A 13,212-nucleotide genomic window follows, 5' to 3' on the forward strand; every position below is an offset into this window, starting at 1 on the left:
TAATTGTTTAAAGGTATAATATGTAATGTTTTCATTTTAAAATGTCTAAAAATGACTATACATGTTATATATTTTCTTTAGTTGTGTACGTACATTATTCCAAAAGTTTCCAACAATATGTAAACCTAGAGAAATACATAATTTTATTTAACGACATGGAACATGTTGGTTGTTTTGGTGCATGACAGTGGCGTCCTTTAACCTTCAGCCCTCTCGACGCTCCAGCATAACTCGCATACAGGAGAATTGAGCCTTCAGGGTTTCTGTTAGAAAGCCTGGTGGAAAACTGGAAAGACAGCTGCTATGTTACAGAGTGATGTAAATCACAGTGTCACAGAATCATACTCAGTAAAAGGAATACATTTTTTTTTTTAATGGCTAAGCATTGGCTGTGAGGTGCTACCCGCGGCTAAATAAAGCTCTCTGGTCTGTCTGACTTCATATACAGTCTATGGGAGTAACATTACAGCAAAACCCATTAGTGCTGAAAAATCCTTGCTAGCTAGCATAGCAAAATTCTGTTTTGATTTGATGACATCAACCTATTTCATCTAGATTCCCGGGGCTGATCTGGCTGGTTTGCAAGTTAGGTTAAGTAGGGCCAGATCCATGCAGCTAGCTGTCTGTTAGCTTACGTTATCATGCTTGCTTGCTAACTGGTCAGCTGCCAACACAAATAGAATCCGATTTTGTGGGAAACACTGGGGCAATTTCCTTAGAATGACTAATGACTAATGAGAATAAGCATTACTAAAAAGTAACGTGAATACAACTTTAATACATCTGTGAACATTATTTCTGACTGAATCTGATAGATTTTCACTGCGTTGGTGGTTGTCAATAAATACTACAACTCATACTGAACATCATCAGGAAGTCCGTCTCTTGTTATTGTTTATATAGTGAGACCCCTAGCAGCGGAAAATTCTATATTGTACATTTATTTATTATTATTTTCTCAGTATTTCCTCTCACCTCTATTAATTATACATAAACACACACTCATACACAAAGGAGCCTCATAACCACCCTTAGTAACAAAAACTGGTTTACATATTATTTTTACTATTTATAATAAAAATATTTTTTATTATTATTATTACTATTCCTATATATCGAATGTTGATTTTTCTTATTAGATCACCCCTAAAAGAGTGAGAACATACATACTTACTTCTAGATTTTATTTTTTTGTGATATATTGTCTCTATCTCTTTCTTACAGAGGCGTCCTATAAGTCCTGACAGAGAAGAGGAGCCTTCATTGCCATAGCTACCTCTCCTCTCATTCTCGAGTCCACATTCCCCCTTTCATTCCTTCTCTTCACCTGTTGAGTGGTATTTCCCCCCGCTTTTTATCTCTCTACATCTGCCATCACCTGTCACCATGACAACCTCAGCCCTGCGCCGGCAGGTGAAGAATATTGTTCACAACTATTCAGAAGCAGAGATAAAGGTATTATAAATGAACTGCGTTCTCCTCAAGTGTGATTGTACAGTCGATTTTATGTGTTAGACTCTGAGTCTTATCAGATCAAAACTTTCTCTTGCCTCTTCTTCCTTGACTTCTCTGTTATAAATATGCTTTGACACTTTTTATGATACTGTTGGATAGATGAGAAAGACCATTCTATGCATGTAAATATGAAAGGAAATGAGGAAGTCATTGTTCCTCTCCCGGTAACGTATAGGTACGCGAGGCCACCTCCAATGATCCATGGGGTCCATCCTCGTCTCTCATGTCAGAGATTGCTGACTTGACCTTCAACGTGGTGGCGTTTGCTGAGGTCATGGGCATGGTATGGAAACGCCTCAACGACAGCGGCAAGAACTGGAGACACGTCTACAAGGTGAATTAGAAATCCTCTCTGTCTTTCTTTTCCTTTCTGCTTACTTTAGCTTTAACTGTTTCTTAAGCTGCCCGCTGACCACTCACCACCACTTCCCTCCCTTCCTCTTTCTCCGCTTGAATAATTTACTTAACTTTCTTCTCACATTTGTGGTTCAGAGTGAAATATATTGACAATGGATTGCCATAAAATTTCTAACGATGTACAAGGTCTCAAGAGGTTATATTTTAATGATTTTGCTGGCTGGTCCTCTGACCGTTCCTCTTGAGCCTCAAGATCTATTGGCAAAACATTTGGTACAGATATCCATGGTGCCCAGACAATGTATCTCACCGGTTCTGGTGATCCTATGACCTTTCCTATGGGCCACCATGAGTTTGATGTTTTAGTCTTGAATAGATTGCTGTAGGAATGAGATCTAAAACCTGGAAATGAGTTAGCATTTTTGCAATTCCTGTTCCCTTGTCTCAAAGTCGATGGGTGTTTACAATGGGTTTGGAACGATTTGTTCTACCACATAAAATACGTCAGTAAATTCACCACCTGTGAATTTTGAAGTTTGTACGTATTTTGAAAAGGTTGCTAACAAGTAGCTAAATGAGACTGCAGAGGTTGTCAAATGTCGTCACGCTGAACATGCAAAATCAGTCGGAAGCTAGTGACGGTGACATAGTCCTGCAACTGTGGTGAAGGCTAGTTTGTTTATAGCCTAACGTTAGCCTTTTTCTTCTGGCAGTTGCATTTACTCTTCAAATTTCATAAAAGTGGTGTTCATTTGTGAAGATTATCTTGCTGAATAAAATGTGTAAGTATACTGCTGTTTTGCCACAGAGCTTATGTCTGCAATAACCTGAAGTCCAGTGGAAAAATCCCATTGGCTATTTGTCAAGGGAATCAGGGCAAAGCTAACTTGATGATGTTCTTAACAACTCCAGCTTCACTTTGTGTTTAATGCTAATTAGCAAATAATAGCATGCTAACAGGCTAAACCAACACGGTAAACATACCTGCTAAACATCGACATCTAGCACTATCAATGTTAATATGTCAAAATGCTGACATGAGCATTTAGCTGAAGCCTAGCCTTTACAGAGCTGTTATACAGTATATCTATTAGATAATTAATAATTTATGGGGGGGGGGGGGGGTTCTACGAATGTTCTAGTATCAGTGTAATAATCAGCATTTGACTCCAGGCCCTGACTCTGTTGGATTACCTGCTGAAGACAGGATCAGAGAGAGTGGCCCAACAGTGCCGTGAGAACGCATTCACTATTCAGGTACTGCAACAAGAGGGGAACCTCAGCAATCTGAACGCCTCAGGAACAGAGCTGCTTTATTGTTTTTTGTAATTTGACATTGGTTGTTATCTTGGCAACCACTACTCTTACCATGGTCTGTGTTTGAAACAGTATAATCAGCAAATGTTACACTAATAGTAAAAAAAAAAAGCTCACTGAACCCAACACTGCAAAATTACAATTGAAAAAACACTGAATAGAAAGCCAGTCAAAATAACCATCTCAATTCAGAATACTTTTTTTCATGTCTATTTGTCGGTCTACCTTTTTATACTACATTCTTGAGATAAAATTGTTTCCTAAATTGTCCTAATATAAACTCTGAACGTCTGTTTTATTTTCTCTCACATTACTGAGGACCAGATTATTGAGGCTATCCATCATCTTCTTGACATGAATTGCACTTTTTTCTTAAATTTCATGATGATCTCTAAAAGATCATCAAATGCCTTTTTGTCTGTGTGTGGTTCAGACGCTACGTGACTTCCAGTACGTAGACCGCGATGGCAGAGATCAGGGGGCCAATGTGAGAGAAAAAGCACGCCAACTGGTGTGTCTCCTCCGGGACGAAGAGCGGCTCCGTCAGGAGAGAAGTCAAGCCCTAAAGACCAAGGAGCGAATGGCTGGGGGAGGCAGTGGAGGGGGCGGGGCTGTGTATGGAGGTATACCCCCGTCTTACCACCCCGGCAGGCGAACAAGCCAGCCCAGCATGGCTGTTTTGTATGGGGAGGAGTTCAGCCGTTCCAGAGGCTCTCCATCCTCCTTTAACTGTGAGTAATATCACTATTTATACCTGCAAGATGTTATATTTTCGCCACTTGGCAGCAGTAGAAACGATTCATGAACACACCGTTGACATTATATCACCTTTAAGTTGTAAGGTGACCAGGTTTCTGAGACAAAATCCGGGGACATTTTTGGTTCAGAGGCGTAAAAACCTCCAAAACATGACCATGTCAGTTTGATAGTCAACATTCATTTGATATTCACAATTAAAAACTATGATGCATTTAAACCATTTTAATTGAATTATGTCAAACCACTTGTGCAACGTAAAGACTAATTTATGTTTATCATGTATCACAAGGCTTGTTTTTGAATATTTATGATTTTATACAAAACTTAAATCTAATATGCTCCCTTATCTTTTAACTTGTAGATTTCAAACCACTTTCCCTGTGAGTAGTAGGGTGCGCAACTATACGTGTCTTTTGGTCAACATTTACGTTTTTTAATTTTTTCCTATATTCCATTTTCGGATCTTTCAATCACAGTGAAAACCTGGGACATTTCCGAAAACGGGGACTGTCCCCTGAAACCGGGGACGTCTGGTCACCCTATTAAATTGACAAACTTGTATATCCACTCTCTTTAAGCTCTGTGTTTGGTCTTCACCAACTCTTGAACGAAAAGTCTGGCTCCTGCTGCTAAATGCTCCACTATGTTCACCAGCTAGTCGCCAACTTTATCTGCTGTTTGGTGCTGAACAGGTAGTGTAAGTTTTCATAGCTCCATTGGTAACTGTCCACTGTGTAGGAGACAGTTGAAAACCACAACAACAAAAAAAACACAGTTTGAAAACAACCCTTGTCCATGTAAATCTACTAGTGCGGTGTCTTTTTCGTTCTTGTGTGCTAAGCTAGGCTCTTTACTGCACTCTGATGTGCCCTGATGTCCACAGGGGGCAAGGATGGGTCCACCCATACTGTCGCTTTTTTTACAATATAAAAAAGTAAAATGTACATCTGGTTAATCGCCCCCACCATAAAAAGAGCTTTTGAGCTTTTGCTGCAGCTGAAAACGACGCTATGAGAGAATGAGAGAGGTGAAAATGAAGCACAACAGTAAAGTTGACAGCTAAACAATGAATGTGTAAAGCTGAGGGGAGCTGCAGGTTCACGTGATAATTCACTGTTGATTCATTATTATCAGCTCCTTTCACATTTGTCATTAGCTACAATGTTATTATAAAAAATATATCTTATAGCCTTTTTACAGTCTGAATCAATCTAGAGCATTGAATATCTTATTTTATGTGTTAACAATTAATACATGGATGAAGTGTTAAAAGTCCACATTTGTAACTGGCGGATCCCTGATGAATAACATTTTGTGCTGGAGCCTAGCACTTTGGAAAATCCACCACATAGATTATCAATACTGCAGCGTAGGCCTGAAAATATTCAAATCAGCCAAACACTTCCTGTGCTTCATTTGCGTCTGCTTATTCACCCCCACATCAATCTGATCAATTCTCCTCACACACTGTCTCCCTCAAACTCCCTGACTTCTTCCCTCTGCAGCCTCGTCCTCGTCCCCTCGCGCCGCGTCAGACCTGGAGCAGGCTCGACCTCAGACTAGCGGCGAGGAGGAGCTGCAGCTCCAGCTGGCTTTAGCCATGAGCAGGGAAGAGAGTCAGAAGGTAAAACAACACACACACATACACATATTATAATGATGTGATGTGAATGATGTTTGTAGTGTGACAGCACACCCTCCCTCCAAACACACATACACACACACTCACGTCTTGAGCCACACACATCTCATTGCCTCTTGATGATTCCAATAATTAAAATTTTGTTACAAAAGTTCTGAGTATTTGCCCACCTTCATCTAGCTAGCCCTTCCTTCCCCTGTTACCATAGAGATGGATGAAGACACACAACTACAAATTGCTTTAAGCCTTAGCCAAAAGGAGCATGAGCAGGTACACACACACATACACACACACCTCACTCCTTACCATTCAATTGTTAAAATGTATTAACTCTCAAGTGTGTGATACAGCTTGACTAAAATGTGTCTCCGTGGCCATCCAATGACTGTCTTCCAACCTTCTCCTTCCTAAGACCTCTGCTGTATCTTACACTGGTTTTCAAACATACATCTCTCTTTGATCACACAAGTAATGTTTAAACCTGGACAAACGTCATCTGCATCCTCTGCTTTGCTCTAAGCCAGCCTCTGCTCTTTGTCAACTAAATATTTCAACAGCACAAAAAAGCCACCGGCGATGCCTTCCTTTTACTGGGCCAAACCAAAGGCTGTTTCACTAACGCTGGTGTGTATGTGCGCGCATGTGTGTGTGTGCGTCCGCACTCATAGCCGTGGCGATAATGTTGATGATGTCACTATGCCGCCTCTGCAGGAGCAGTGCTGTCGTCAAGGAGACGAGTCTCTGTTACAGAAGGCCCTGGATGAGAGCAGGAGAGAGAGTCAGTCAGGAACACAGGAGGTGAGTTTTTAAAAATGTGTGTGTACTGTACAGTGTGTGTGTGGGTGCATGAATGCAACATGTTTGCATGGAGAGGTGGGCAGGTGCATTTGTGGGAGTTTAGAAAATAAAGTGGAGTTTACAGTCTGGACTGTGGGATAGGGAGGGAATCAAGACTAAAACACATGGATCAGCATAATGAAGGAGGTTTGAGAGAGAAATGGTAGAGAGCTGAGAGAGGAGAAAGAGGTGCCTGCTGAATGTTAATGACTTTGTCTTGTCTAACCTTGAGCTCAGCATGACATTTCCCTGAAAGCATATCTTGTAGCACACTCAGTGGCATGTCAACAAGCCAATCAGAGTCAGCAGCTGTCTGTATGTAAAGGTCCCCATGGTTTGGTCATATTATGCGGTTATCGTAGAAATCTGTGTACTTTCAGGTGCCCCATTGAAAAAGCATGGACATATAGATCAGGCAGAAAAAAATGATTTACACTGGAGATCAAAAATTTAGAACAAGACTGAACTGAAATATTGTTGTTTTTATTGTTCAGGATTTGATAGAATATCCGCTGAGGCTATACCACTGCTGTAATAGAATGTTTTTAAATAACCAGGTCACTTCTACAAAAACCTGTATTTTGTGAAAAAAACATTGAGCAAATTAAAGAACAGTAACCATTGTGTCAGAAGAGAGTTTTTTCTTAGGGCTATAGGATTCAAAAATGAATAGGAAGTGTAGAGATCCTTGCTTTGAATGACTTCATCACATCTGCGCCCATAGGACTGGCTCTTAAAAGTCTTGCTTTGTTGAAAAAAAGCAAAAAGCATCCAGCAACACAAACCTGAGAATGTTTGGCACAGATTTACAGAAAGATTTTGTGTTCCTCTAAAGTCAGCCATGCTGGATTTGGTAGACGTGTTCGGCTCCTCATCTGAGGCCCCGCCTCAGCCTACTGACCCTTGGAACTCTGCCCAACCCACTGGAGAACTCACTTCTGACCCCTGGGACTCTGTAGGTGAGTGGCACATCACAGACACACCCATTCTGTGAATTTGTGCGTTTTTTAATACTTTACACTGAGTTTTGTGTTTTTCGTCTATCTCTCGTCACAGCTGTCCACTCCAGCACTCCTGTGATTGGTAGCCCTTGGACAGCCCCTCCCTCATCCTCCAACGCGTCCAATCCTTGGGCTCCATGTCCCGACTCACACACAGACCCTTGGGAAGCAGCGCCTGTCCCCTCCAGTCCGGTCAATCATGCATGGGACAGCCCAACAGACGAAGGTACCTTTTCAGAAACGCCAGCCTCATCAAAATTTAAAGTTAAAATATCTGTCAAAAAAGGTAAGCACTGCAATCTGCCTAAGATTGTACCATTTTCCATTTGACAAGCAGGTGGTGATGGGAAATATCCGTTTGCTGCAATGGAAGAGGAGAATCCTAAACAGGAGGTTCCTCAAGTGTCCTCCCCTCGACCTGCTAGTCCCACAGGTAGTGTAGAACAAAACAGCCAGAAGTACTGTGGATTTGACCGTACATTTGGATCTTACCAAAACAATAAGTTTCCGTATTAGTAGTTGGAAAGGAAAAAAAACGTACAAGATAACTTACTGTAGAAAGATCAGTACAGTAAGACCAAAAAAAGCTACTGTGGTGGTAAATTAATTCACATTTAGCTTAGGTATTGTACTACAATGCATTTAATGTGCCAGGAATGGACACAGGGCATTTTTATGTTGTCTAATACATTATTGTGAGTATTGCACACAGAACACATCATGTTCGGTTTTCCTTTAATTAAACACCTATCATATTGCATCAATCCCATCAATACAATTTTTTAAAGGCCCCCTTTTCATGATAATTTTCAGGTTCATACTTGTATTTGGGTTTTTACTAGAATATGTTTTTATGCGTAAATGTTCAAACAACACATGATTGATAATTTATTTACTCTCTGTCTGAAACGCCCCGTTTTAGCGCCTGTCTCTTTAAGACCCCCTCCTGAAAAAACCCAGAATGCTCTGATTGGTCAGCATTTGTGTGGATTCTGCATCTGCACTCTCAGTGTCTCTGCACTTTCTACCTGTATATAGTATAGTTGTGACATCACAACCGTCCAGACGTCCTGACGGCTCGTTTAAAGACAGTTTCTGAATACAGACTGTGTGCATTTCTCTGTGGATTGAGTGTTTTTATATTGAAGGACTTTTATAACACTTTTTCTAATGCAGATGCAGAGCTGTTTGGGGTGAAAACAGACTCTGACCCATTTGCAGAAGCAGATTCCAAGCCAGATCCTTTTGGGACTGACCCTCCGGTGAAACCCCAGGTAAATGGACGAGAGTCAGCCAGCCCAGAGATGTTTGACCTGTCCCGGCTAGCACCCCCGCTCAGCGCCCCACCTACACATGTGTGTCGAACCCCAGAGGCTTTCCTTGGAGCTACAGGGGCATCTCTGGTCAATTTAGACGCTCTGATACCCTCTAACCCACCTAGCAAGATGCACAACAACCCCTTCCTCTCAGGTAACTTTTGAAGAACTCAAGTACTGTACTTACAGAAACATTATTGTATTATTATTCAAAATTTTTCCACCCAATCAATTCTGTCTTCTCAGGTCTGAGTGCTCCGTCTCCCACCAACCCATTCCACTGCGACCAGCCTCGCCTCACCCTCAACCAAATGCGGCCATCCTCTACATCACCACTGCCCCCCCACATACTCTCTTACAGCCCGTCGCTGCCCCTCCCTCTGTCCCATCAGCCACCCATCCTCCCCTCCTCTCTCACACAACCTCCTGCCGGACTCCTGGACCTTCCTTCCAATCTCCCGCAGCCCCTGCTCCCCCTTTCTCCACGACCAGCGCAGCGCTCTCAGTCACAGACACACAGCCACAACCCCTTCCTCTGAGACTCCTGCTTCTTCCGAGCTCTGGTCTGCAGAGGGAGATGACAGAATGGACTCTTTTTTTGGATTCATCTATGCTGACTACAATGAGACTTGTTTAAATGAGCCTGAACCGGACTGCGGATCCTGGTCTGATGTCATTGTGCACACTTGAAGCGGATACAACACGGGCGGGACGTATCTGTGTCTGTCTAAGACACATCAGCTGCTATATAACCTGAACTCTTGAAGAAAAGCTAACTCTCACGCACACACACACACACTCAGGCGCACTAAAGGGTGCATAGACACAAACATGCACACAGCACCGAACAGGGTGTATCTTAAAGGTCCCTTCGATGCCTTTTCCCCCATCAACAGTGACAACTCCGAGCACCCTTTGACTGAACTGTTCCTTAAGAAAGTCGGGATGAAGCCACACTTTGATTGTCCACCAAGATTCACCAGGATCCTTACCGCTGCTGCTTCACCGATGAAAGCATGAATGCACCCCCACCCCCGCCCCTTTGTCTCCTCCTCGTCTATTCTGCTGAGCATCTGAGATCTAAGTTCGTCAAATAAATCCTCTTTTTCTGACAAGTCAAATAGTACCTTGAGCTTCGTTGGCACAATTGAGTCACAGGAGAAAACCCAGAACAGCATTCAGTACGCTTCAAGGAACTAGTTGACTCAGGTATTCCTCCATGCATATTGACAACATGATGATAGTTATTTTTGATTTTTGTTTTCCCCTTGTTACCTTGCAGGCTCAACAGCATCTGGTCCCAAGTTAGTTTCATTATTTCTCATAGTGGCCCAAAAAAGATTCAGGTAGATTCAAAACTGGATTAAACCAGCCTAAGCTAAACCTTGCTGTCTCAATCTGGACCTAAACTGATCACTGATTGTACCCTATCAGACCCGTGTGCCTCTCTCTAGTCTACAGCTGACCCACAATGTATCCCCGGCTGGTTTGTATAGTAGTGTCTAGGTGGTAACCCTAGATTCTCAAAGAATCTCTCTGTCAGACTCGCTTCATGATGACCTACTACTAACCTTAACCATTTGAGGTCAATGCCTGATCTTAACCATCGTTGCAAGACTTGCAAATCTTGGGTTACCATCTAGACACGAGCGATAAAGGAGGACCTCAGGGAGACCGCTCTGTCCCTCCTCCAAAAATCTGTAATCAATTATTTTGTTTCAGATATAAGAGTAAAAGTTAGAGATGACAGGAACAGATAAAGGAGGAGGGAGGAGTAAACAGATGATGAAATATGGTGAAATGATTACAGATGATAAACTGATGTATTGGGCAGTAGCTCCTCTCCTCTGTTCCACGTTCACCTCTGATGTTTGGTCATCACTGCACTGAACCTGGACTTGAATGTGAAATGCCTGCCTATAGATACACACAGGCGTAGTACATATGTATTTAACAGAATGATACCTATAGAGAATTATGAACAATATACCAATAAATGAATTGTGTTCGCATTATCATTTCTGAAGGGTCCATATGATTGATTGGTGAGCTATTCCTTATTTCTTCATTTTATATGGTGAAGAGTAAAGCGACGGAAATGACTCCTTTCTACTTGTGCTACTTTTACACCATTTTACCATTCAGCATTATCGCGTAATTGCCACATCTATTGGCCGTCTTTCTTTTTTTGACCATACACTACCAAAAGCAGTATCACGGGTTGAATATTTAAATTGCCATTAAATGTATTTTAGTGCTGAAAAGATGTTGAGATTTTGAGATGTTCCATTTTACTCATTGACCACTAGATGGGAGTACTGTATTGACACAATGTATAGCTGCGGGTTATCTTTGTAGATATTCAGTCCTAAGAGATGATTTTACACCTGGCATACAATATGGATAGAATGACATGTCTGTTAGTGACCAGCAAACCAGCAGTTAGTAGACTTTAGTTCCAAGAAGTAATACTGTAAACAACAGCTGTACCACAGTAATTACTGCCAAATACAAATACTACAGCAGCTGCAGTATCATCCAGTATCTTGTATATTAAAGAAGTACAATTACCTCACGCTGCTCTTAAGACATATATTGAATCACCACATCAAACTAATGCTTCGGTCTCTGACATCTTAGAAATTAGGCTTGTAGTTTTCCAATTACCTTGTCATGGACTAACGTACGGCAGTCTTGCTATTTGCTGTGGCGATATCTTGCCCTTGACAAAGTGCTGAAATGGAAGAAAGACTGGCATTGCCGTCCTTAGGCCCTGCTTCTCTCTCTCTCTCTCTCTCTCTCTCTCTCTCTCCTCTCTCTCTCTCTCTCTCTCTCTCTCTCTCTCTCTCTCTCCTCTCTCTCTCTCTCTCTCTCTCTCTCCTCTCTCTCTCTCTCTCAAAACCACAAATTCCCTCAAAAGGTCGGATATGCACAATTCCCCAAGTGAAACTAAATTAATCAAAGAAATCCAATCATGCCTGGCGTACCCAGCTACACACACACACACACACACACACACACACACACTTCTCTTTAATGTCTGGCATTTCTATCTAAACAAAATCAAATGTAGTCTGCTCATAGACCTAAACAGCTGCAGTCGAGTAACTCAACTCGTGTGCACTTTTGATTTGCAACATTGCCATGTGGTGCTGATTTGGTGGAGGAAGGAATTGAAGGATTGTGAGAACAGTTGTGAGAAGTGAGCGCAGAATATTTTCTATTGCAAAAGTACCTACCTGAACCTCTAAGAGTGAAACTTCTGAGTAATATAATTGTGAGCTACTTCCATAAAAGTGCACCAGAATACACAGTTCCCTCAACTATTCTTTTAGCAGGTGTGTGGGGGGGCTGTAGCATCTGTACAGTTAGGGCAAATGTTCTCTTGATCCCATTTATCAACAAGCATACCCCCCCCCCCCCCCCCCCAGTCAGATCAGGATGCTGCTGCAATGTGGGAACAATTATTCTCCAGCGTAATCTCTAAACTAGATCCTGTCTGAGTGGTGCCCTGATTAAGGAGGATTTTGCGTCTGTGAGAGAAATCAAATTGGGGACTTCATTAAAAATAACAAAGAAGTTAAGTAGCTTATGCTCCTCCGGGCTTTTTATTGCTCACAAATCGTTTTATCACGACACAAACAAAAAAGAAAAAATTAGGATTTATATGACGATAATAGGTGGAGATCTGTACTGGAATTACTATTAGATCTAATGGGTAACAGAGTTCGGATATTTTATAATCCAGGACTGGTGTTGGCCAAATCATGCATTCAACCATGGGTGGATTATGAAAAAATGAGCCCGGGGCACAGACATGAAAGAGGACCCTCTCTGTATATGAACCAGACAGTCATTTTGCATCCTTTTGTAGTCTTTTTGCATCTCTGGGACTGATTTACATCACTTTTTGGTCATTTGCGGCTCTTTGCAAACGCTTGCATGTATTTTGATGCGTCAGTGGTCATTTTGTGGTTATTACAAAATACATATACATCTATTTGTAGTCAACTCTTTGTGCTCATGTGTAGTCTTTATGTGTAGATTTCGTTGTCTTTATATCCAGTAATTTAGAGTCACTCACACATGCTACGTTCTGCTCGCTGTGTTGTCAGAGTATTTCTGAATTTGGCATGTGTCCGACTTATATTTAAATTCTGCAGTATATAGGGTGAAAAGGAACGGGACCAAAACTGTTCTTCGTGCGGCCCTGACACTGCACAGCGCTGTCCTGGAAACACAGTCCCCCGTAACAAACTGTGGTCGTCCCGTCAGGTAGTTGTGTAGGAGGAGGAGGTGAAGGTGGGTTCACCCCCATCTTCTAAAGCTTGCGTTTCAAAATCAGGGGTTGGAGTCATTTTAGGTTGTTCGTAGACAACTTACACTGTTTCTTAGTGATCGTTTTGTGTTTGGTTTTTTTTCAGCAACATTTTGTGAGTCAGGTCTCCCTGTTTTGTTATTTTACCCA

General features: G+C 41.8%; 1 protein-coding gene across 1 annotated transcript; it reads left to right on the plus strand.

Moving 5' to 3' along the window:
* Positions 1–1,386: 1,386 nt before the first annotated feature.
* On the plus strand, positions 1,387–9,283 carry epn3b (epsin 3b; the record flags this gene model as incomplete). Its single annotated transcript, XM_083929277.1, has 11 exons — positions 1,387–1,455; positions 1,691–1,849; positions 3,046–3,129; positions 3,623–3,920; positions 5,454–5,572; positions 6,302–6,388; positions 7,263–7,386; positions 7,484–7,654; positions 7,766–7,861; positions 8,605–8,898; positions 8,991–9,283. The coding sequence occupies 11 exons, from the start codon at positions 1,387–1,389 to the stop codon at positions 9,281–9,283; spliced, it is 1,794 nt and encodes a 597-aa protein (XP_083785403.1).
* Positions 9,284–13,212: the final 3,929 nt, after the last annotated feature.

The sequence above is a fragment of the Echiichthys vipera genome (assembly GCF_963691815.1).
Source record: "Echiichthys vipera genome assembly, chromosome: 2".
NCBI classification, from domain to species: domain Eukaryota; kingdom Metazoa; phylum Chordata; class Actinopteri; order Perciformes; family Trachinidae; genus Echiichthys; species Echiichthys vipera.